General features: G+C 47.4%; 1 protein-coding gene and 1 long non-coding RNA gene across 2 annotated transcripts in view; one reads left to right on the forward strand and one right to left on the reverse strand.

Moving 5' to 3' along the window:
* LOC137519167 (uncharacterized) overlaps positions 1 to 26,858 on the reverse strand; it is a 145,840-nt gene that overhangs the window by 43,718 nt on the left and 75,264 nt on the right. The window lies entirely within an intron of this gene.
* LOC137519166 (uncharacterized) overlaps positions 1 to 26,858 on the forward strand; it is a 29,224-nt gene that overhangs the window by 434 nt on the left and 1,932 nt on the right. Inside the window, exons 2-4 of the mRNA XM_068237979.1 lie at positions 10,086 to 10,233; positions 14,224 to 14,458; positions 20,783 to 20,870. Of these exons, the coding sequence (XP_068094080.1) occupies positions 10,088 to 10,233; positions 14,224 to 14,458; positions 20,783 to 20,870 (469 nt within the window). The 5' untranslated portion in view covers positions 10,086 to 10,087. The remainder of the gene's footprint in view (positions 1 to 10,085; positions 10,234 to 14,223; positions 14,459 to 20,782; positions 20,871 to 26,858) is intronic.

The raw sequence follows: 26,858 nt of genomic DNA on the forward strand, positions 1-26,858 counted from the left end.
GCCAGGCAACTGGTATTGCTTAAAGGGAATGTCCAAGCAAACATTAACACATACATTTTTACGCGTTACTAAAATTTACGCATTGAACCAGTAACGCGTAAAAATGTATGTGTTAATGTTCCTGCACTAGCGGGAATGCGTAAAAATGTACGCAATGCGGCCCGCCGACCTCCGAGGGCGGCAACCTGCCAGTGGGGGACTGGAGCAGCAGTGAGTGACTACGAGGGCACAGGATGGCTGCATTGGGCTGGTAGAAGCCCCAGGTAAGTGAAACTCATTTTTTTATTTTGCTTGAACCTTCCCTTTAAATGGAAATACATATGGCAGCCTCCATATACCTCTCGCTTCAGTTGTCCTTTAACACTGATATATTTTCAACAGCACATAGTTAATCACAAATTACACACTTACCTAAGAAAAGGTTTCCCACGTCCTCAATGCCCCCACCATTGCCACATGCGGTCTGCAGACCTCCAGAACCATGGCCATGGGTAGCTCCATGGTACTGCGGAGGCGTGGCCGTACTGGCACAGGTGCTGCACAGCCACACTTGTGTGTGGGTGCAAACTTCTATAGGGTCCCAGGAAGTGGTGGTGGTCTGGAGGAGGGTGTGGGAGGCCTCTAGAGCACATGTGTCAAACTCCAGGCCTGGAGGGCCAGATCCATGCTGGTGTTTAGGATGGACTGAGAAAGAAAGGAATGTGTTCTACCTGATGGACCACAACTTTCCTGATTCAGACCCATCAATTCATTTGAGCTGTATCAAAAATGTGTGAGGATCTCGGCCCTCGTAGGACCGGTTTGACATACCTGCTGTAGAGGATGCAGAAGCTTCTCACTTCTTGGGCATCTCATTTTATTATTGTACGCCGCCTCGGGTTCTCTTTAAGGCAGTGTTCTCTCCAGGCTTCTTTTAGCCGGGTCCTCCACCCGGCTAGTTTTGGTGAGCACCCGGCTGTCATCGGCTCACCTCCTCCTATGCTGTAAGCAGAGTTGTGCAGAGAAGCATCGGCCCTGCATTCTCTCATCTCGCGGCACCCGACAATTTTTTCATGCCACCCGCCTGGAATAAAATTCTAGGGAGAACACTGTTAAAGAGACTCTATAACAAAAAAAAGTTCCTCTGGGGGTTCTCACCTAGAAAGGGGGAAGCCTCAGGGTCCCAATGAGGCTTCCCCCTCCCCTGTAGCTGCAGGCAGTCCAGCACTGGCTCCCCCGAAGTGGCCCGGAATCCTCCCTCGACAAGTCTGATAAGCACTGATTTATTTACCTTTCCTGGCTCCAGCGGGGGCGCTGATGCGGCTCTCCGCACGGAGATAGGCGAAAATAGCCGATATATGTCGGGTCCGCTCTACTGCGCAGTAGAGTTGGGCCGAACCTCCGATTTTTAGGTTCGCGAACCGGGTTCGCGAACTTTCGCAGAACGTTCGGTTCGCGTTAAAGTTCGCGAACCGCAATAGACTTCAATGGGGATGCGAACTTTGAAAAAAAAATAATTATGCTGGCCACAAAAGTGATGGAAAAGATGTTTCAAGGGGTCTAACACCTGGAGGGGGGCATTGCGGAGTGGGATAGATGCCAAAAGTCCCCGGGAAAAATCTGGATTTGACGCAAAGCAGCGTTTTAAGGGCAGAAATCACATTGAATGCTAAATGACAGGCCTAAAGTGCTTTAAAACATCTTGCATGTGTATACATCAATCAGGTAGTGTAATTAAGGTACTGCTTCACACTGACACACCAAACTCACCGTGTAACGCACCGCAAACAGCTGTTTGTGTAGTGACGGCCGTGCTGGGCTGGTGCGCACCATGGCGAGAGTGCAGGTTTTGGTGGCTTTACAGCCCATATGGTCGGCCTGGCTGATGTAGCTGAATGACAGAACAGTGACTGTCCAGCTGATCAAATTTGGTCTGACCACAATGAAGCAACGACCTTATTATCTTTTGTGTGCCCCCCGAGACACTCATCTAGGCGCCGGTCATTGCTTCATTGTGATACGCAAGCCCCTTCACCACGGCAAGGTAATGATCACGAAGGGGAATGGGCGCATGTACATGCCTTTTCTTTTGTTGTTGTAGCTGCCCGCAGTGCAGCCAGAAAAATTAGGCAGTCATGTACACGCACCCGAAAAATTATTACAGCGGCCGCTGCTAGCAGCGGCCTAAAAAATTCAGCAATCCGCCTGGAGTCCCGGACCCTGTTGGTGGTGGCGGAGAAGGTAGTGAAGCGGCCTGCAGGCAGACATGCTGTGTGGAGGGACTGGGAGCGACTTAGTCTTCTTGGGGCAGGCCAGGCAGCCAGTCACACGGCGTGCAGGCAGAGATGCTGTGTGTGCGGGGACTGACTTAGTCTTGGGGCGGGCAGCAGCATTCCGGGATCCATGCCTCATTCATTTTGATAAAGGTGAGGTACTTAACACTTTTGTGACTTAGGCGACTTCTCTTCTCTGTGACAATGCCTCCAGCTGCGCTGAAGGTCCTTTCTGAGAGGACGCTTGCGGCAGGGCAGGAGAGAAGTTGGATGGCAAATTGGGACAGCTCTGGCCACAGGTCAAGCCTGCGCACCCAGTAGTTCAAGGGTTCCTCATCGCTGTTCACAGCAGTGTCTACATCCACACTTAAGGCCAGGTAGTCGGCTACCTGCCGGTCGAGGCGTTGGTGGAGGGTGGATCCGGAAGGGCTACGGCGAGGCGTTGGACTAAAGAACGTCCGCATGTCCGACATCACCATGAGATCGCTGGAGCGTCCTGTCTTTGACTGCGTGGACACGGGAGGAGGATTAGTGGCAGTGGTACCTTGCTGGCGTTGTGCTGTCACATCACCGTTAAAGGCATTGTAAAGCATAGTTGACAGCTGGTTCTGCATGTGCTGCATCCTTTCCACCTTCCGGTGAGTTGGTAACAGGTCCGCCACTTTGTGCCTGTACCGAGGGTCTAGTAGTGTGGCCACCCAGTACAGCTCATTCCCCTTGAGGTTTTTTATACGGGGGTCCCTCAACAGGCAGGACAGCATAAAAGACGACATCTGCACAAAGTCGGATCCAGTACCCTCCATCTCCTCTTGCTCTTCCTCAGTGACGTCACGTAAGTCAACCTCCTCCCCCCAGCCGCGAACAATACCACGGGAAGGTTGAGCAGCACAAGCCCCCTGCGACGCCTGCTGCGGTTGTTCTCCTGCCGCCGTCCCCTCCTCCTCCTCCTCCTCCTCCCCCAAAGAAACACCTTGCTCATCATCCTCTGAGTCTGACTCGTCTTCTGCACACGACCTCTCTTCTTCCTCCTCCTCCCCCCTCTGTGCTGCCGCAGGTGTTGAGGAAACAGCTGGGTCTGATGAAAATTGGTCCCATGCCTGTTCCTGCCGTAACGGTTCCTGGTCACGCTCATTCGCAGCTTCATCCGCCACTCTACGCACAGCACGCTCCAAGAAGTAAGCGTAGGGAATTAAGTCGCTGATGGTGCCCTCACTGCGGCTCACCAGGTTGGTCACCTCCTCAAACGGCCGCATGAGCCTGCATGCATTTTTCATCAGTGTCCAGTTGTCGGGCCAGAACATCCCCATCTTCCCAGACTGTTTCGTTCTACTCCAGTTGTAGAGGTACTGGGTGACGGCTTTCTTCTGTTCTAGCAGGCGGGAGAACATGAGCAGGGTCGAATTCCAGCGAGTGGGGCTATCGCAAATGAGGCGTCTCACCGGCATGTTGTTTTTCCGCTGAATTTCTGCAAATCGTGCCATGGCTGTGTAAGACCGCCTCAAATGCCCACAGAACTTCCTGGCCTGCTTCAGGACATCCGCTAAGCCAGGGTACTTTGCCACAAATCTTTGAACCACTAGATTCATGACATGTGCCATGCAGGGTATGTGTGTCAGCTTCCCCATATGCAAAGCGGCAAGCAGATTGCTGCCGTTGTCGCACACCACGTTGCCTATCTCCAGGTGGTGCGGGGTCAGCCACTCATCCACCTGTTTCTTAAGAGCAGCCAGGAGAGCTGCTCCAGTGTGACTCTCCGCTTTGAGACAAGCCATGTCTAAGATGGCGTGACACCGTCGTACCTGGCATGCAGCATAGGCCCTGCGGAGCTGGGGCTGTGTAGCTGGAGAGGAGAACTGCCACTCAGCCAAGGAGGAGGAGGACAGCGAAGAGCATGTAGCAGGAGGAGAGGAGGTGGCAGGAGGCCTGCCTGCAAGCCGTGGAGGTGTCACAATTTGGTCCGCTGCGCCCTGCTTGCCATCGATCACCACCAGGTTCACCCAATGGGCTGTGTACGTAATGTAGCGGCCCTGCCCGTGCTTGGCAGACCAGGCATCCGTGGTCAGGTGTACCCTTGACCCAACGCTCTTCGCAAGAGATGACACCACTTGCCTCTCAACTTCACGGTGCAGTTGGGGTATGGCCTTTCTCGAAAAATAAGTGCGGCCTGGCATCTTCCACTGCGGTGTTCCGATGGCCACAAATTTACGGAAGGCCTCAGAGTCCACCAGCCGGTATGGTAACAGCTGGCGAGCTAACAGTTCCGCCACGCCAGCTGTCAGACGCCGGGCAAGGGGGTGAGTGGCCAAAAGTGGCTTCTTCCGCTCAAACATTTCCTTCACGGACACCTGACTGCTGCTGTGGGCAGAGGAGCAGGAACCGCTCAAGGGCAGAGGCGGAGTGGAGGAGGGTGCCTGTGAAGGTGCAAGGGAGAAAGCGGCATAAGCAGATGATGCACCTGAAGGAGGAAGAGGAGAAGGAGGGTGACTTTTCTTTTGTGTGCTGCTGCTGCTTTTGCTCAGGTGGCCATCCCATTGCTGTTTGTGCCTTTTCTGCAGGTGCCTTCGTAAGGCACTTGTCCCTACGTGAGTGTTGGCCTTTCCACGGCTCAATTTTTGTTGGCAGAGCGAACAGATGGCTTTGGTCCGATCTGAGGCACACACATAAAAAAATTTCCACACCGCTGAGCCACCCTGGGATGCGGGCACTATGGGGACGTCGGCAAGTTGGCTGGCTGTACATAGGTGGCGATACATGGTGCCGGACACTGCCACCAGCTGTTTCTGATGAAGAGCTGCCCCAGCTTCTTTCAGCAACTTCTCTCCTCCTACTACTCTCTGACTCCCCCTCTGAACTGTCCCCCTCTTCATCTCCTCTATTGGGAACATACAGAGGATCCCTATCATCGTCATCATCGTAATCATCCTGCCCAGCTTCGCTTGCCTCAGAAAAATCCAAACGTGTAGGTCCTTCATCCTCCTTACACGTTACATCCATAGTGTTGCCGCGTAACGCAGACATATGAGCTGGCGAAAATTCATCTGGCTGTAACAACAATGGCTGTGCATCAGTGATTTCACCACCACTAAATAATTCTTGCGAAGTGTCAAATGCAGCGGAAGTGGTGCTAGTAGTAGCGCTGGTGGCTGAGCAAGATGAGGTGTTCTGTGTCGCTAAATACTCAACCACGTCCTGACAATCTTGGGAGGTGATGGGACGTGCCTTCTTCCGAGCACTGTACTGTGGGCCAGGTCCACACGAAATTACATTTACACGACCTCGCGCAGACCTGCCGGGTGGCTTTCCTCTGCCTCTGGCACTACCTCTTCCTCTACCTGTTTTGTCCATATCGGGTATGCACGGAGTGGTATATCACACTGCGTGCATACACGTAGGTAGGTGGGTTCACTTAACTGCACAGGTATGCGCACTGATGCGGTGGGTTCACTGAACAGTACAGGTATACAGTGGCGGGTTCACTGAACAGTACAGGTATACAGTGGCGGGTTAACAGAACAGGTATGCAGTGGCGGGTTCACTGAACAGGTATACAGTGGCGGGTCCACTGAACAGAACAGGTATACAGTGGCGGGTTCACAGAACAGGTATGCAGTGGCAGGTTCACTGAACACAACAGGTATGCAGTGGCGTGTTCACTAAACAGGTATACAGTGGTGGGTCCACTGAACAGAACAGGTATGCAGTGGCGGGTTCACTGAACAGGTATACAGTGGCGGGTCCACTGAACAGAACAGGTATACAGTGGCGGGTTCACAGAACAGGTATACAGTGGCGGGTCCACTGAACAGAACAGGTATACAGTGGCGGGTTCACAGAACAGGTATGCAGTGGCGGGTTCACTGAACAGGTATACAGTGGCGGGTCCACTGAACAGAACAGGTATACAGTGGCGGGTTCACAGAACAGGTATACAGTGGCGGGTCCACTGAACAGAACAGGTATACAGTGGCGGGTTCACAGAACAGGTATGCAGTGGCGGGTTCACTGAACAGGTATACAGTGGCGGGTCCACTGAACAGAACAGGTATACAGTGGCGGGTTCACAGAACAGGTATACAGTGGCGGGTCCACTGAACAGAACAGGTATACAGTGGCGGGTTCACAGAACAGGTATACAGTGGCGGGTCCACTGAACAGAACAGGTATACAGTGGCGGGTTCACAGAACAGGTATGCAGTGGCAGGTTCACTGAACACAACAGGTATGCAGTGGCGTGTTCACTAAACAGGTATACAGTGGCGGGTCCACTGAACAGAACAGGTATACAGTGGCGGGTTCACAGAACAGGTATACAGTGGCAGGATCACTGAACAGGTATGCAGTGGCAGGATCACTGAACAGGTATACAGTGGCGGGTCCACTGAACAGAACAGGTATACAGTGGCGGGTTCACAGAACAGGTATACAGTGGCGGGTCCACTGAACAGAACAGGTATACAGTGGCGGGTTCACAGAACAGGTATACAGTGGCAGGATCACTGAACAGGTATGCAGTGGCAGGATCACTGAACAGGTATGCAGTGGCAGGATCACTGAACAGGTATGCAGTGGCAGGATCACTGAACAGGTATGCAGTGGCAGGATCACTGAACAGGTATGCAGTGGCAGGATCACTGAACAGGTATGCAGTGGCAGGATCACTGAACAGGTATGCAGTGGCAGGATCACTGAACAGGTATGCAGTGGCAGGATCACTGAACAGGTATGCACTGGCAGGATCACTGAACAGGTATGCACTGGCAGGATCACTGAACAGGTATGCACTGGCAGGATCACTGAACAGGTATGCACTGGCAGGATCACTGAACAGGTATGCACTGGCAGGATCACTGAACAGGTATGCAGTGGCAGGATCACAGTACAGGTATGCAGTGGGCTGAAGGCTCACTGAACAGAACAGGTATGCAGCCAGGAAAAGCTAAGCCTAACTAATCTTTCCCTAGAGACAGACAGCAGCTCGCCCTACTCTCTCTAATGCAGGCACACGAGTGGCCGTAATGGCCGCCGCTGCCTGCCTTATATAAGGGGGGGTGGGGCTCCAGGGGCTAGTGTAGCCTAATTGGCTACACTGGGCCTGCTGACTGTGATGTAGAGGGTCAAAGTTGACCCTCAGGTGCATTATGGGGCGAACCGAACTTCCGCAAAACGTTCGCGTGCGGCACCCGCACGCGAACCACCTAAGTTCGCGCGAACCACGTTCGCCGGCGAACCGTTCGGCCCAACTCTACTGCGCAGGTGCAGGAGTCTGGCGCCTGCGCAGTAGAGTGGGCCGACAGTGATTTTTCCGCCTATCTCCAAGCGGAGAGCCGATACTGCGCCTGCGCTGGAGCCGGGTAAGTGATCCGGAGGCTTCCCCCACCCAAGGTGAGTACTCTCCGGGGAGGTTTTTTCCTTACAGCAACATGCAACTTTCATCATTCACTTTCTTCAAGATGAGTTAAGACTTGTCTCAAAAGCTTGGAACCAAGAAATATGTTAGACAACTCCTAAACGCAGGTGGCCATAATCCTAGCAACCTGCACAGGTGAAAGTTTCTAGCTTTGGACATCCTGCAGTCTGCTAGGCGCTCCAATAGCAGTTGTAAAGTGTACATAGTTGTAAAGTGTACATAGAGTCTCAAATAGCTGGCAACAGGTGTCTTGGCCACTGGCGAGAATGGCAGGATAAAAAAAAGTTGTATGTCCTTCACCAAAGATGTAAAGGACCAACACAAAGACTACAAGCCTGTCTCATCTCATATGCAGTCTGTTCTGGAGGATGGGAAGTGCCACTACCACCCTGGATATTACTTTTTAAAATAAATTTGGTAATTCTTGAGAATTCTCCATAAGGAATCAGAATCGTTTATTTCGCCAAGCATAACTGGGTCATGCCCGGAATTGGGTTTGGCACAGCACATACATAGCTACCGAGTGGTACATAGACAAAAGGCGATACAATAAGAACATGACAGTAATACAAAAATGCTCAAAAATCTGTAGGTACACAAATATACATTCAGCGTCAGTGTGCAACTTTACAGGTGCCCTGCTGAAGTCTACCAAAATGTGCAGGGAAAAAGTCAATCAGTTTAAATGTGGTGGCCGATGCCTGGTTGTTTTGAGCAAGAAAACGTGTTCCTTTTGCAGACCGCTACTTTGCAGTCGGTAGGGCACTGATAGAGGGTGGAATAATGTTAAGGGAGTTCAGGAGGCCAACGGCTGCAGGGAAGAAAGAGTTCTTATGTCTGATGGTCTTGGTGGGGATGACCCGAAGTCTCCGGCCCAGTGGTAGAAGGGTGAAGAAGCAGTCGCCTGGGTGTGAGGGGTCACTTGCGATCTTCAGTGCCAGCACGCAGTCTTGTGTTATACGGGAGGTCAAGTGGGGGGGAGAGGTCTCCCAATGATCCTCTCCGCTGACCTTGATGATCCTCTGTAGTTTATGCCTGTCACAGGACCTGATGATCCTCTGTAGTTTATGCCTGTCGCTGGCGGTGGCTCCCGCATACCAGACCAAGATGGAGCAGCAGAGGATGGATTTGATGGTGGCTGAGTAGAAACGAGTTAGAATCTCGGAGATACTAGGAGATAGACTAGTCCAAAACCTGCCAGAACTGTCATGAAAAATTTAATTAAAAGTGCATTTGTATTCTGGGACAGATGTACGTTATATATACTGTATATATACACATGTATTTTAAAGTTTACACTATGTGGTCTTTTCACTTCGCTACTGAGGCTGTTTTCACAATTCAGCTCGACTCTGATTACTTTTGAAATAACTCTATTACTTCCTATAAGGCCTGGAACTCACTACAAATCGCTAGCGCAATCTCTAGCATTTTTAATAAGCGTTTTGTAAGCGATTTCATGAGCGTTTTCAGGCGCTTTTGGGAGCGATTTTAAAAAGTGTAAGCTTTTTGCCAGTGATTGTGTAGCGATTTGTGAATAGCGATTTTCATTCTGATTGGTCCTTTCAATGTATCATCATTTTTTTAACGTTTGCAGTAATTTAAAATTTCACTCAAATCGATATGTATAGCGATTTATGAGCTATTTTCCAGCGCTTATATACTTTACATTGAAGCGCAAACGCTCCCAAATGCTGCATGTCCTGTGGAATTTGTTACGTTTATTTACATTGGCAGAGCGTTTAGGGAAAGCGCTAGCGATGTAAAGTGCTCCCTAAATGCTCAAAAGATTGATCTAGTGGGTTCCAGCCCTCACACCTAAATGATCTATATATACATATTTATTTATTTTTTTTGCTTTAGGACATATTGGGCTTTTTTGTGGGTGATATATCTTTTTTTTAGTATTGCCTTATTTTCTATGCATTTTAAAGGGGAAATAAACTAATTGTCAATTTTTATCCATTATAGTTTTAATGTTAAAATTTCTATTGTACATTAAAACCACACACTTAATTTGTCTATCTCACCTGTTAATTAAAACAGTAAATTTGTGTTCATCCTGTATCAGGCACAGACTGTATACTTTACTCACTGCTGCTTCTCTCTTCTCCAGCAATGTTAATTTTACATGTTTACTCTCTAGTTCTGCCCTTGAATTCACGGGGGGAGGAGTTTGGTAGTTTGCTGTCATTTATTTTTAACTCTGTAGCCTTTTTATCTCAGAGATGATTAAACAGCATTATCTAGGGTTTTGTAGAAAAGGGAGTGCAGTTATTGTTATTAGTTATTTATAGTTATTAGTGAGTTATTTTCATGTCCTCTGGTAGGAAGTGGTCCGCTGTTCCCTATGTGCAGGGGTTTAGGAAGCCCATACATACATTAAATTACCTTTTAAAAATTGAAAATTTTATTTACCTTTGCAGGAATGTCAAAGAAAGATGACAGAACAAAGCCGATTTGCCGTTATCGGACGTCGGTGGAGCAGCTGGTGAGGTGTTATGGGTCGGGGGATTGCAGAGCGAGTAGGAAGACAGGCGGTGATGGCGTAGCCACCAGGAATCACACGTACAGGTAAACAGCTGACGGTCTGCCTACTGTAGTCTCCTCATTCTATATCAAGGCCTGGACAATGCATACATACAGTATGTTCCCAGCGGCTGGACGCAGGGTGAAGCTGAGAGACAGCTCTCCCTGCACTATGTAATCTAGGGGAATATGACAAATATATTACCCTGCTGATTAGCTAATTTACTCCTTTTGTGGCTACATTCAGGCCCCGGCAATTGCTGGCACCCGAATTACAGTGCTTTTAAACAATATTCCCCCTGCGCTGCTATAGCCAGAATTAACATTACGGTCTAAGGCAGCGCCCAAACCAGGCATCTTGCTGGTGTCGAGTGCATGCACTGAAGAGGACCAAAAGTCCGAAACAGGCTGTCTGCATTTAGGGTTGATGTGGCTCTGTAAAATGTAAAGCTATAGGCTTGCTATACACCAGTGGTTCTGGATGCTAGTCTGGCTTCTGGGGCATAAAGCGATAATTTGTATATTCAGTAGCGGTGCATTGTGGGTAACCACAGATGCTCACTTTAAGCTTAATTATCGCAAATTCCTTCTGTTTTAAGAAGGCAAACCACACTTAGCTAAACTTTAAAAAGACACACTTCAACCACTTCTGGTTCCGGCATTCTTACAATTTTGGCATTTCTGCTGTGTTGATGCCCTATATGCCATATTTTATCACTAGTTGGGCATGTAGCGCACCATTATCGCCAGTTTTTGCATCTGTAGCAATTGGATGCAATCACTAGTGTGACTGCTCGAGGACTTCAGTGCTTTACAGATGCATCACTAGGCAACAGCACAGTGATGCATCTATACAGTGTTGGGTCCCCGAACTGTCCTAGTGATCGCATCCGATAGCTACAGGCAGCAGCCATTACTGGTGTCCACGAATCTTAACCATTTCACCACTAAGGTTTTTTTCCCTAATGGACCAGAGCAATTTTCACATTTCAGCACTCCTCTCAATCATTCACCAATAACTTTATCACTACTTATCACACCTGAATGGTTTTATACATAGTTCTTTTTTTCACCACAAATGGGGTTTCTTTGAGTGGTACTTTTTGCTATGAATTATTTAATTTTATTTGCATTTTTAAGGGAATAACATTTTTTTAAAAATGCACTATTTTGCAGTTTTCAGCCACTATAGTTTTAAAATGAAACTTGCGACTGTATATAAAACCCACACATGGTGTTTGTCCCAGTTATTAGAACATTTCAATTGTTTCCCTAGTACAATGTATGGTGACAATACTTTATTTGGAAATAAAAGTGTAGTTTTTCTGTTTTGTCTTTCTCATTGTACTCTATCAATAATTTCAAGCCCTTATTTTCAATAATAACTATAGTATACCCTTATGGCATACATATACAAAAAGTCCCTACAATATACAAAGTCCCTGACATAACGATGTATGTATTCCCTCTTAAATTCTGTCCAATTTTTTTTTATAAATTATATATTTTGGTAACTGTGGGGCAGGTTAGGGGACAAAGGGTTAATGGCTTTTTATTCTTTACTTTATTCATAATACTATAAGAGAAAAGATACCCCTATAAACAGCACCACTGCAGACCATATGTATCAATCAAAAAATATTCTTTATTACAATCTTTGCAAACACATATCAATGTTATTGCACATGCTGAATGATTGTTTGTTTGTGTAAATATATAACTCTATATGCACTTTCATGGTTCCAAGTAGGGCTGATATGCACTGTTATACACAGGTTTTTTGCACTTTATTATTCATACTGAACCCGGGTTCATACACGAGGTTGTTACAGGTTGTACATCCACTGACATTGAACATAATAGATTATTATATCTAGCAGGCCCATTATGTTGAATATGGCTGGAAATACAATATTATGCTGTTTTTAGATGTGTTTAATTTTGTGTATCATTGATATGTGTTTGCAAAGATTGTAATAAAGAAATGTTTTTGATTGATACCTATGGTCTGCAGTGGTGCTGTTTATAGGGGTATCTTTTCTCTTATAGTATTATGTATACATGTTCTACCCCAGCACACGCAGTTAATATTACTTGGGGTGCTGACAAACTCTTTTGTATTCTTTACTTTATTGTTAACACTGTAATATTAAATATGGCCACTAGATGTCGCCTTAATGTTAAAGCATTCTAAGCAAAGAAGGTTCTACTTCTTTTGGTTTCTTTTTGTTTTGTTTGTTTGTTTGTTTTTTATTGCTCTCAATGAATGCTCAGAGCTGCTGTTACAGCACTTTTAAGGAATACCAGTTGCCTGGCTATCCTGCTGATCCTCTGACTCTAATACTTCTAGCCATAGACCCTGAACAAGCATGCTGCAGATCAAGTGTTTCTGACATTATTGTCAGATCTGACATGATTAGCTGCATGCTTGTTTCTGGTGTTATTCAGACACTACTGCAGCCAAATAGACCAGCAGGGCTGCCAGGCAACTGGTATTGTTTAAAAGGAAATTAGTATGGCATCCTCCGTATCACTCTCACCTCGAGTTCACTTTAAGGCCAAGTATAGGCGACAAGGGATTCATTGGCTAGGTAGGTGGTTAAAACTTCAATACAGGAAAAAAAACACTTTTATTTTATTTTGATACTGTCACATTAATAAACTTTCCAACAAAAGTTTTAACATTTTTAAACTTTAGTTTTTTTCAACTGAATTCTAAAAATGCACGGGTGACAGGGGACACATGTACACATTTGGGAACCTTCAAAAGGATTAAAACCACAAGTGGTTGAAAAAAAAAGTTTAGAAATATTCAAAATGTTTAGTTTATTTGGTCATCTGAACCACAGAACAGGGTCCAATAAGCTGGTATCATATGTAAAGCTGGCAATGCTCTATTAAATTACCTTTTGATTTTTTTTTTCAATCAATATTAAGATCTAAGTTAATCGATATTCTGATTCATTACTTTACAACAGACTAAAAACTAACACTGTGGATCTATCTTCCGATCAATTTTAGCCCTTAATTTCGATCATAATATCAACTTAAACACCTAACGACCAGCCAACGCCGATAGGCGGCGGCTGGTCGCATGTGGGTTTCTAAGGAAACGGCCGCTCTTTCGAGCAGCCGTTCCATGTCAGTTCACGGCGGGGGCTCCGTGAACAGCCTGCGGCGAGCCTCCGATGGCGGCTCGCAGGCTAAATGTAAACACACGGGGAAGAAATCCCCGATGTTTACATTATACGGCTGATTGGCCGGGGATCGCCGCCATCTGATAGGCTGAAGCCTATCTGAGGCGGTACAGGACGGATCGCCGTCCTGTACCGCCTATATTGAGAAGGGGAGGGAGGGAAGGAGAGGGAGGGGGGAATAGCACTGCGGAGGGGGGCTTTGAGGAGCTCCCCCCCCGCTAGGCACAAGGCAGCAGCGGTGATCCAAACCCCCCCCCTCCAGCAGGACATCCCCCTAGTGGGAAAAAAAAGGGGGGGGAAGTCTGATCGCCCTGCCTAAAACCTGATCTGTGCTGGAGGCTGAAGAGTCCATGCAGCACAGATCATTGAAAACTACGCCGGTCCTTAAGTGGTTAATTCAAAATTGAGTAATTATTGAATAGTGTATGGTCAGCTTAATTGTTGTTTTCCAGCAATTGTACTGCAGGCATCTCCTATGCTATATTTTCTGGCACCAGGCTACACGTTGCATTGCTGGTGAAAGAGCGAGTCAGAAAGCCTTACTTCCCCAATCCTCCACTCCATATATACCTTGAGCAGAGGGAGGAGCTCTGCTCAGAGGGAGGGGCAGAGGGTGGCTTTACTCCTCCCCACCCTTTCTGGAGCTCCCAGATTGGTGGAGTAAAACAACAGCGCACAAGGTTGGGAGGCGGTAACCAAGGCCACGCCCAGTGACTGCTGATCTGAGGAGACTTTGCAAACAGGCACACAGGTTTTGTGGACAGACTTTTGGACTGATTTCTGTAAAGCGTTATGGTATGGCAGCTCCACATTAACCTCTCTCTGTGCTTTGTTCCAGAAGTGTCAGCACCAGGACAGGTTCCTCTTATTCCCGCCACAAAGAAGCACGCCTCAGACCCCAGACCTGCCTCGCCTGCCGGGCCTGTGAGACCGCCAGTCTTCAAATCTCTCCACAGCAAACGACTGTCCCAAAACTCCTGCCACTGAGCACCACAAATCATCTTCCCTATCACCCCGCCACGCCCGACAAACGCAGACCGAGAGGAAGGCGCAAAGCTCAATCCACGGAGCAGGTAATTGTACCATTCCCGCTTATTTTCCAGTAGCAATATTTTACTGCTGTTGTAGTAATTATTGTGCAGTAAAACCAATATGCAGCGCTTCAGAACAGTATTTCCAAGGCCTGATATACATGAAGCGATCTTTTAACCAAGATTTTGGGCAATAAAATTGTTTGTCCTGAATGCTTTCCCTTTGCTATAGTAGCTGAGTGTACCCGAGATGGGCATGTAAGAAAAAAATATACATAACTGGGGCTTCCTCCAGTCCCCTCCAGGCTAATCGCTCCCTCACCATCCTTCTGCGCCATCTGGATCTGCAGCAATCCACCTTACAAAGTCCTCCGGTCTGCGACATACTGCGCATGTGCGACCCAGCCGTGCCTGCCCCAATCACGCTCTCATGGCTGCGAGCATTCTGCGCCTGCTCAGTACTACTCCAGCCAAATAGATCAGCAGGACTGCCAGGCAACTAGCATTGTTTAAAAGGAAATTTAAAAGAGGCAGCCTCCATGTCCCTCTCACTACAGCACTATTTTTAGCACCCAGGGCGTCTCAATAGCACATTTTATACGCATGCCAACAATGTGGCTCATTAATAAAAAAAAGTCAAAGAGTTTACAGAAGTCACAGATGCTGTCTTCACACCTTCCCCTGGATAAATAATGGGCAGCTAGAAGCTGAGGAGGGAACATGGCAGTTCCTATAGCTATTAGAAACCAGAAAAAAGTGGTGCTTGGTTCCCTTTTAAGCACTGGAGTACTGTTGTTTTGCAACACACGTCATACAATGTGCTGTTCTGTGGCTCTGCAGTGACCTCTGCTGGTTTTCATAGCAATGGAGGAGGAGAGCCTTGCAATATGACCAATGCAAAAACATAATTTCACTATAAAAACAAAGAAATCCGTATAGCACGCAAAATGTAATGCACTGAAACTTAGCAAAGTACGAATTAGGGCTGGAACCCACTGGAGCGCTTTTGGCAGCGTTTTGCCAGCACTGCGATACGCTAGCAGTTTGCCAAAACGCTTGGCTAATGTTAATGGATGGGGCAACTTCCACAGGAGCGTTTGCGTTTCCCAGAAACGCAAACGCAGGACCTGCAGCATTTTGGGAGCGTTAGCGCTTCAATGTAAAGTATTGAAACGCTAGCAGAAACGGTCAGCAAAACCTAAACTGAGCGGTTTTGCTAGCGTTTTACGGTTCAGCACATTGTAACAAAATGAAAAATAATTCACAGGACCAATCAGGATCAAAACGCAAAACGCTACGCACCCGCTGGGCAAAGAAATACAATGTTGCAAAACACGACCAAAAACGTGCATGAATCTGCTTGCAAACCGCTCAGACAAAAAGCTAGCGGTTGCGTTTTGCGTTTGCTGATTTCAGTGGGTTCCAGGCCTGAGAGAGAGTTTTTTTTTTTTTAAATATAAATTCAGAAAACCAATTAACCACTTAAAGAGACTCAAGTCTAAATTCACATTTTTAACTTTTATTAATGTTAAGCACTATAGCTAGTGCTAAACCGCCGCATCCCTGCGGTAAAACGAAGGGTTTATACCCCCAAATCCCCTGTGCAAAATCCACGACTTCCTTAGTCGTGGATTTTAGTGCCCAGGGAGGCAGAGCTTTCAGCTGCAGCTCGGCCTCCATGCGTGTGAATCGCCTTGCGGATCTCTGCCTCTCTCCGCCCAGGGCCTGATTTACCATTATGCACGTCGCACAGGTACGTGCCTACAGAGGCCTGATAATGGAAAGGCAGCTCACTCCCCTCCCCCTAGTAACTCCCTCCCTCCTTCCCTATGCAGAGTCCTGATGAGAGTGTAAATGAGAGGTTACTCACCCGGGTCTCTGCATTCCACTGATGAGATCTCCCTTCAGTCAGGGGCAGCTCTACTACCTAATACTTGGGGGCACCCCGAGTATTAGCTAGTTACTTAATATTGAGGGTACTTCTGGCTACCTAATACTAAGGGGCACCTGTACCTACCTATGACAGGCAAGGGAAGTAAGGGAGAAGTGACAGCTGGGCCAGCCAACACACTTGTGGTGCAGGAGGGTGAAGTCTAGGGTGCCAGAGCATCTGTGCCTACATATTAACACAAACCAAAAGTCTGCCACAATTGAGCCATCCTGAAGAAAGCCTCATCGTTTAAAAGATACCTAAGATAAGATAATAATTAAAAAAAATGATACTTACCTTGGGAGGGGGAAGCCTCTGGATCCTAATGAGGCTTCCTCCGTCCTCCTCCCGGAGCCCGATGCAGCGATGTCACACAAGGACGAATCAAAACAAAAACAAGAGCAGGCGCCGCTGCCCGCAGGCACACGAGCGTCTACACATTCAGGACCCGCCGGAAATAGCCAAATCCAATGGGGTCCGTTCTGCTGCACAGGCGCGAGTCGTCTATGACTGTGCAGTAGAACGGACCCGATCGGGCTCGGCTATCTCCACTGGAGCCCAAGGGGAAGCTGATATCATGATGCGACAAGGGGGTTTTCAGGGGAGCCATCGCTGGATCCCTCTGCTGAGGAGGAAGGGGAAGACTCTTTAGGATCCCTAAGGGCCCATTCACACCAGAAGCGCTTTTTTGAGTGTTATGTGATTGATTAAATCGCTTCCATTCACTTTCATTAAAATCGCAGAAAAATCGCTGCATTTTCGCGTACGCTATACCGAAATCACAGCAATTTTTTCACAGGCCCCCCTGCAGCTGCATCCCTTGCAGGGTATATTGTTAAAGAGAAACTCCGACCAAGAATTGAACTTTATCCCAATCAGTAGCTGATACTCCCTTTTACATGAGAAATCTATTCCTTTTCACAAACAGACCATCAGGGGGCGCTGTATGACTGATATTGTGGTGAAACCCCTCCCACAAGAAACTCTGAGGACCGTGGTACTCCTGGCAGTTTCCTGTCTGTGAACCTTGCTGCATTGTGGGAAATAGCTGTGTACAGCTGTTTCCAACTGACAAAAAAGCAAGCAGCAGCTACATTACCTGCCAGCAGTAAAATGTCACCATGTAATAAATGTCAGAATGTAAATCAGGGATTTAAAATATTCTACAATGGGCAAACACTGACTAAATCATTTATACGTAATTATTGTAAAAATGAAGCACTTTTTTATTACATTATTTTCACTGGAGTTCCTCTTTAAGCCCCTCTCACTGGGATTACCTGGTTCCCCATCGTATTTGCATCATTCCGCACAAGTGCACCACCGCCAACACATTTAACGTTTCCGCATTGACTTACATGCATTTGGTGGTAAAGCGATGTTGACATTGAGGCAGGTCAGCGGTGAATCGGACACTTCCATCACAGTGCAACACGGTAAGTGTGCTAGGCCCCATAGACTTTCATTGCTGTTACCCTGTGTGCAGAAAGGGTAACCCAATGCAAAGAAACTGGCCAAGTGTAAAAGGGGGCTTTACTGTGTTGTGTAGAAAATAATCACAAGCCAATCATTAATGGATTGATGGGCTTGGCATATCAGCAGTGGTGCTCATCCGGATTCCGGATATCCGGGTAACCCGGATATCCGACCTTTTTTCAGCTATCCGATTCGAATTCAGATACCGGATTTCTGTGGAAATCCAGATAGCTATCTGCAGATAGTTTGCAGGCAATCCGGATATCCGCAGAAATCCGACAATTGAGATACTGTTACTAAGGATATGACATCATTGAGCCAATCAGAGGGCTCCCAGCAGAAGCCCTAGCAACCAAATCACAGAAATGAACCCTGGCCAGCCCCACCTGACCTCATTTAGCCAATCGGAGGGCTCCCAGCCTAAGCCGTGGCACCCAATTACAGAAAGGAACCCTGGCCAGGCCCCCCTGTACAATAAGGAGGGCTGCCGTGATGAGAAATATCGTCCTAGATTGTGAATGCTCACTGAGAGACATGCTCCAGTGCTGCTTGCCTAGCAAGTGCTGTATACAGTGATAAACCTAAAGCTGTTTAGTGATTAACCCCTTAACTATCATTGATAATTTCATTGTCTGACAGTCAGAGTGCGTGCTGCAGGTTTGCAGACCAGGCCAGGTGCTGCCTGCTGGCCAGCTAGCCTTAGCTACAGTATAGGGTAACCACCGGGGATGCGACCACCTCAGCTGCAGGGGCCCCTCCAGGACTCGCCAGCTATGTGCGGGGTGGGGGGGAGCGCTGCCGCCTGCCCGATGCTAGGACCCCCCAGCCAGGTGTGGAACTGGCCGCTGGGCCAGTTCATTCCCCGCAGCCGCAGTCTGTCTCCCGGGAGGCAGAGCAGGGCTACGGCAAGATGGCTGCCAAAGCCCTGCTCTGGAGACTATTTGTGTCTCCAGTACAGGGCTTCGGGAGCCATCTTGTCGTAGCCCTGCCCTGCACTCTGCCTGTCAGCGTGGGAGATGTGCAGGAGGATCATCGGGGGATCTGAGGCCAGGAGAGGAGACTTTTGCCAGGCAGATGAGTGAATTGTTTTTTTTTTGTTGTTTTTCTTTACAGGTGCTGCCCACTGTACTATTTTCTGTTGACTGCTGCCCACATTGCGATTCTCTGGTGCCTGCTGCTCACGTTGCGATTTTCTGGTGACTGCTGCCCACATTGCGATTTTCTGGTGCCTGCTGCCCACATTGCGATTTTTCTGGTGACTGCTGCCCACTGTACGATTTTCTGGTGAACGCTGCCCACGTTGCGATTTTCTGTTGACTGCTGCCCACTATATTATTTTCTGGTACCTGATGTCCACTGTACGATTTTCTGGTGAACACTGCCCACATTGCGATTTTCTGGTGACTGCTGCCCACTGTACGATGTTCTAGTGAATGCTGCCCACATTGCAATTTTCTGGTGACTGCTGCCCACTGTACGATGTTCTAGTGAATGCTGCCCACTGTACGATGTTCTAGTAAATGCTGCCCACATTGCGATTTTCTGATGACTGCTGCCCACTGTACAATTTTCTGGTGAACGCTGGCCACTTTACGATTATTTTATGGTGAAATGCTGCCCATTTTACCCACTTAACGATTAATTTCTGGTGATATGCTGCCCACTTTACAATTATTTTACGGTGAAATGCTGCCCACTTTACCATGAATTTCTGGTGCATTACGATTATTTTATGGTGAGGGGGGGGGGGGGTGGCATCCAAATTTTCGCAGGGGGGCCCAGTGATTTCTAGTTACGCCCCTCAATAGGATTACAGTGTTATTGTGTAGTTAGTACTGTAGTCAGTGCTAGTAGTTGTTAGAGTAGTAGTACTAGCTTACTACAGAACTGCTGTGCTGCTGAAACAGTGCCAATGTGACAGTTAGTGTCTTCCCCTCTGCTGTCTGACTGTCACTCGGCACGTGGCACTTGGCACGTGGCCCTTGTCACTTGGCACGTGGCCCTTGTCACTTGGCACGTGGCACTTTGCACTTGGCACGTGGCACTTTGCACGTGGCAGGTGGCAAGTGCAAAGTGCCAAATGCCACGTGCCACTGCCAAGTGCCATGCCCGGCATGCTCCTGGCAGACGTTACACCTGTTGCTGCATTGCCCTGCCTTTGCTGCTCCCACCGCCAGGGTGCCACAGGCCACTGCTGCTGTGCTGATACCACCTATATGTAACCCAAAACACAATTGCTGCGTAATATTTTTTTGGAGGTGTCTGGGCTGAAAACTGCCATGTTCCAGTTGTGCAGTTGGACTTTGGACCCAATGTGGGCTACACGACCCGACCGCTGTCTGGAACCTAGGCCTGATGTTAATTAACAGCCATTTTTTTTGGGGGGGGGGGGGGGGGCGTGGGGATTTTAAGTCTCCACATCATCAATCAGTATTTCCCTTTAAAAAAATAATGATGCTACATGCATCATTTACCCTAAAAAAAACGTTTTAAAGAAATTTAAAGGCCACTTCTGGTTTTTCTATCCAGATATCCAAATTTGGCCGGATACCCAGGATACTGGGGTCGGATATCCGATTCTATTCGGATACCCAAAAGGTCGGATCCGGATATCCAATCTGGATCCAGATATCTGGGTACCCGGATCCGGGTCAATCCGGATTTTGAAAAGGGGTATCCGAGCACCCCTGCATCTCAGACCAAAATCGATCCGTGTATGTCTAGCTTCAGAGAGATTTCCTGTGTCTGTCACGTTATATCGTTAGATTGTCTGCACATCCCATGACATGACCTGTGCGTGGTCACCAGCTGTTATATACTCCCACATCTGATCACTTAACAACCGATAAATCAAATTCACTTCCGATCAGCATACAATCCAAAGTAAATATTGGCTTGTGAGTACAAACCATTAGAGATGTTGAGACTGTAACTGTAAATTTTTAAACAATATTTTTTAGCTTCCAGGTTCCAGCAGAATGGTCTCCAGCAGAAGTGAGCAGAGTTCCCCACCGTCACACAGCTCCTCCCACAGTGGCGGACGCACAGGTACATTATAAATGCTGATGTAACATTCTGAGATACAGAGGGCTCAATTTGCAAAGAGTGTGCATCTGAAATGACTACCAACAGAGGCATGCAGAGCCTCCTAGAGGCAAATGCAGACCTTCCATGAAGGATGGTGGAAGGGTCTAGTACGGAACATTCTGCATGCAAACTGTTTTTGGAAGCTAACATCTCCCATTATGTTAATTTTGGTGCATCTGTTTTTAATGCAAGTTGTGTACCCTGCCTAAAATTGAGGCTCTGCACATCTATGCTGCTGATCATTCAGATGCATCCTGTCTTGGGAAGCACTGCCACCTCTCCCTGCTGTATAAAATAGGAGCCTGCCATTAATTAGCCAATAACTTTTTCGCCACATATGACACCAAAATGATCTATACATTGCTTTTTTCACCACGAATCAGGCTTTCTTTGGGTGGTACTTTTTGCTAAGGGAGTAATAAGAAAAAAAACATTTTTTTTTTCATTTCTCAGTTTTCAGCCATTATAGTTTTAAAATAAAATGTGCTGTGATAGATAAAGCTGTCACGTTTTATTTGCCCATTTGTCCCAGTTATTACAAAGTTTAAATTGTGTCTCTAGTACAATGTATGATGACAATATTTAATTTGGAAATAGAGGTGTATTTTTTCCGTTTAATTTTCTTTATACTATAACAATAATTACGAGCCCTAATTTGCAAACGTAATAGTGATATACCCTAATAATGTAAATATTAAAAAAGCTGAGTCCCTTAGGTAACTATTTTATATTTTTATGCTGTCCCTTTTTTTTTTTTTTTTTTTTTTTTTTTTTTTAGCAATAACTATAAATATACAGACAGGAGGGGGAAATAAGGGGTTAAATTGTATATATTTTTTTTATTTGACATCTGTAGGTGTATTCATTAAAGAAAACCGGAGATAAACAATATTAAAAGATTTACACATACCTGGGGCTTCCTCCAGCCCCATCCGCACGGATCGCTTCCACGCCGCGTCCTCAGCCTTCTCTGTCTTCTGTACGAGGTCCCGTAACTTCGGTCAGCTGCGGCCAGTCTGTGCAACTGCAGTATGCTCTCTCTAGCGGAGAACAGTACTGCGCCTGTTTAGTACTATTCTCCACTGGAGAGAGCGCACTGTGCTTTAAAGCGGGATTGTCACCATAAAAATCACATTTCAACAGCAACTGGTCTGAGTATATTTAGTGATAAAGATGCTAATCCTGCATTCAAAACTTTCAAAACTTTTTCTGCTGTTATGGTTTAGAGTTATCACATACCTTAGGCGCACTGGCTCTTTAATTGCCATTGCCATCGGCTGGCAAAACAGTTGCATGCTTGGGTTTTTTTTTATCTATAATATATTCCTCTTCCCTTTATTTCCCCTCCTTCCAATGACATAAGACAGTGCACTTCCTAGTATAGACCTCAGTGGGAGTGTCTGAAGACTCGGGGCGGAGGGCGGGTAACGAATACACAATTAGCTAGAGGAGAAAAAAAGAGTGAGGGAGGAAATGATGTCAGGATTAGCTTCATTCAAAGGTAACCAAGATGGCCACTGCCTAGAATAGGATTTTCTGCTTTCCCTTTATAAAATTCACAGGAATCATGACATGAACAGTGCAATACATCTGTTATGTAAGTAGAAGTAGTATTTATCTACTTACATATGTGTTTTTTATTTTTAGGTTAGCATGGGTGTCACTTGTTCTTTAACATTTGTACATGTATTTCCATTTGTGGCCACTAGATGTCCCCAGTCCAGTGTGTTGAACGGCACACAGGAAGTATTGAAGAGATGTGAATCCCTATGGCATCTCATTGATGCCAGAAGATGATTCACCAGGACGCGGCTTATGAAATCTTTATGGCATGTGTGACTAGGGGTGTGCAATAAACACCACGGTACATGTATTTACACCCCTGGTGCTGCAGTGAGGTCCACAGGGGCGTAGATACCCGTTACAGTGGTGGATAACTGGTTAATAGCCTGATATTAAAAAAAAACAACAACCTTTTGTTGGTTATTATCAAACCTTCTTGGAAATGAGAGGCTGCAAATGGGGAGCAACACATGGAAGAGGGGAGCTGCTGCTGCCCAAGGGGACTGTACTGAGAGTTCTAAATCCAGTACAAAATATACCTGGGCCGGGCAGAGGCGATAGAGGCTCCAGCCTCAGGGCGCAGTGTAGGAGGGGTGCACAACTCACTCAGCTATCATTCCTCTATTGTGTATGAAGCAGAAAGAAATAAGAAAAGGGGATACATGGCAGTGACTGCAAGCCAGATAACTAGAGATTAAGGTGTAATGCTGGGTACACACTATGAGATTTTCTGGCCGATTTACTGTCAGATCGATTATTTCTAACATGTCCAATCTGCTTTCTGATCGATTTCTGAGCATTTTCCTTTCACTTTAATAGGGAATTGATCGGAAAATGCTCGGAAATTGATTGGAAAGCAAATCGGACATGTTGGAGATAATCGATCCGTCAGTAAATCGGCCAGAAAATCTCATAGTGTGTACCCAGCATTCCCCTAGTTTTGGAGCCCTCTTAGTCTAATAGCAATCAGTGTGTGACGGCTGGGGTGGGAGGGATGGAGGGGCGCACTTTGGCATTAGGGATGGTCGGAATGTCAATTTCCAATTCCGCGGTAAATCCGCATTCTGCCATTGCCAATTACCGATTCCGCTTTCCACTACCAATTTCCGCATTCCAATGCGGAATCTCCGCCAGAAATTGCGGAAATTCCGCCCGACTTTAACATCGATTTTCTCAAAAACTATAAGGTCTTTTTGAAAACTTTTTTTTGTATCTTGTTTAGAAGATTCTGTTTAATAAACCCTGAAACTTTGGTCTTTCTAGGACTTTTGGGGGCTTTGCTATTAACCGCTAAAGTCGGCGGATTTTTACTGTAATGTAAATGCAGAAAATAGGCAGATGCAGGTTTTCTACATTTTACATTACAGTAAAAATCTGCCAACTTTAGCGGTTAATAGCAAAGCCCCCCATAAGTCCTAGAAACACCATTTTCAGGGTTTATTAAACTGAATCTTCTGAACAAGATGCAAAAAAACTTTTCAAAAAGACCTTATAGTTTTTGAGAAAATCGATGTTAAAGTCGGGTGGAATTTCCGCGATTTCTGGCGGAAATCCGCCTACGGCACTTGCATTACCGATTTCCGCATTCCGATGCGGAAATGCAATTTCCGATCGGAATTTCGGAAATTGCATTTCCGCGGAATCCGAATCAGCATCCCTATTTGGCATAGCTCCCAACTGTCCCTTTCTCTGTCTTTTGGAGGGACAGTTCCTCTTTGGGAGTCCTGCCCCTCTGTCCTCCTCATTTATCCCTCTTTCATGACAGATGTACAGATCTATGTAATGTGATAATGTGGTTTTCTACTGAAAAAAATGTGTTTCATTGACATTCTCATCCTTTAAATTGATATATTTCTTATTTTTATGTGTTAATATGAAGGAAAATTAACCAGGATAGAACATAGCAGTTTGGTTGGAATTATAAAACAACATATTTTCCTTATGAAATCTTTATGGCATGTGTGACTAGGGGTGTGCATAGGGCACGGTTAGGGGGTGTGGCTTAAAGGGACTCTGACCTCTTCTCAAAATAAAGTTTCACTTACCTTGGGCCTCCTCCAGCCCACCGTAGGCGGCGAGGTCCCCCGGCGTCCTCCTGGATCCTCTCCGTGTGCGTCCGCTAGCCCCCCGTTACCAGGGACACGCAGCCGGGTGGCGGGTCGGCTCTTCCTGGTTAATGACGCACCGCGTCATCGCGCCGGCCGCTTCGCGTCATCAGGGCAGCCGGCGTTATGGGTCCGCGCCTGCAGTAACAGGGGGCGGATGCCAACGAAGAGGAGCCAGGAGGACGCCGGGGGACCTCGGCGCCTACGGTGGGCTGGAGGAGGCCCAAGGTAAGTGAAACTTTTTATTTTGATTAATAATGGCAGTATTTGTATAGCGCCTTTCTCCTGTCGGACTCAAAGCGCTTGCGAGGCAGCCACTAGAGCGCACTCAGTAGGCAGTAGCAGTGTTAGGGAGTCTTGCCCAATGAACTCCTTACTGAATTACTTGCTTACTGAACAGGCAGAGCCAAGATTCGAACCCTGGTCTCCCGTGTCAGAGGCAGAGCCCGGATTAGAGCTCGGAGTCCCTTTAAGTGTCCCTCTTTCTTATCTCCAAATGTTGGGAGGTATGACTTTGGTGTCTCAGCCTTGGGTGCTGGAGAACTTAGTCCCGGCTCTGACCTGATCTCCCAGAATGCCATGGGGGTGAGGATTCTGCCTATCTAATAAGCCTAGGCTAAATAAGACTAACTTGCAGGCAGGGGCGAGCCTGGGGTGCCTGGCACCTGGGTGCAAGATTTTCTCTGGCGCCTATGGGAGTGGTTAAATTTACCGCGCCCAACCACATAACCACACCAGTGTCCTGCCTAATCACACCCACACCTTCCACCTCTTTCCGCATGCATGTGATACCCCATTCCTACCCCTCTTCCATGGGCTTGCTCCTGGCTGGCTTTGGCTTCCTGCGAGTCTGCTAGTCTCTGGACTGACTCAGGCTGAGAGGCTCTGCGAGTGCGACGCAGTCACACACTGCGTATTTATGGCTGCCTGCGGCCACCCTACTCTCACTGTCGTAGGCTCCTCCCCCCGCCAAGCCCAAGCGTGAGGTGGGCTGCCTGTATCTTTCCCGTTGCGCCGCGCAGCCTGCCAGTGTTGCCAACCTTTCACGTTATTTTTTTACTGACAAATACCTAAAAATTTACTGACAAAAGATTATTTTTACTGACAAAATTTCCCCACTAAATGCACATAAGAGACAGCTTTTCCCCATGTAAATGCACATAAGAGACCGCTTTTCACCAGCAAATGCACATAACAAGAGACCGCTTTTCACCAGCAAATGCACATAACAAGAGACCGCTTTTCACCAGCAAATGCACATAACAAGAGACCGCTTTTCACCAGCAAATGTACATAACAAGAGACCGCTTTTCACCAGCAAATGCACATAACAAGAGACCGCTTTTCACCAGCAAATGCACATAACAAGAGACCGCTTTTCACCAGCAAATGCACATAATAAGACAGCTTTTCACCAGCAAATGCACATAAGAAGACAGCTTTTCACCAGCAAATGCACATAAGAAGACAGCTTTTCACCAGCAAATGCACATAAGAGGACAGCTTTTCACCAGCAAATGCACATAAGAGAAATTTTCACCAGTAAATGCACATAATGACAAACAGACAGTGTCCCCAGAATATATAGCCAGGGATATATGTCCCCAGGATAGGTAGCCAGGGGGTATATGCGCCCAGGATAGGTAGCCAGGCGGTATATGCGCCCAGGATAGGTAGCCAGGGGGTATACGCGCCCAGGATAGGTAGCCAGGGGGTATACGCGCCCAGGATAGGTAGCCAGGGGGTATACGCGCCCAGGATAGGTAGCCAGGGGGTATATGCGCCCAGGATAGGTAGCCAGGGGGTATGTGCGCCCAGGATAGGTAGCCAGGGGGTATGTGCGCCCAGGATAGGTAGCCAGGGGGTATGTGCGCCCAGGATAGGTAGCCAGGGGGTATGTGCGCCCAGGATAGGTAGCCAGGGGGTATGTGCGCCCAGGATAGGTAGCCAGGGGGTATGTGCGCCCAGGATAGGTAGCCAGGTGGTATCTGTGCCCAGGATAGGTAGCCTGGGGGTATGTGCGCCCAGGATAGGTAGCCAGGGGGTATGTGCGCCCAGGATAGGTAGCCAGGGGGTATGTGAGCCCAGGATAGGTAGCCAGGTGGTATCTGTGCCCAGGATAGGTAGCCAGGTGGTATCTGTGCCCAGGATAGGTAGCCAGGGGGTATGTGCGCCCAAGATAGGTAGCCAGGTGGTATCTGTGCCCAGGATAGGTAGCCTGGGGGTATCTGTGCCCAGGATAGGTAGCCTGGGGGTATGTGCGCCCAGGATAGGTAGCCAG

This window comes from Hyperolius riggenbachi, chromosome 5 (genome assembly GCF_040937935.1).
Source record: "Hyperolius riggenbachi isolate aHypRig1 chromosome 5, aHypRig1.pri, whole genome shotgun sequence".
In the NCBI taxonomy this organism is placed as follows: Eukaryota; Metazoa; Chordata; class Amphibia; order Anura; family Hyperoliidae; genus Hyperolius; species Hyperolius riggenbachi.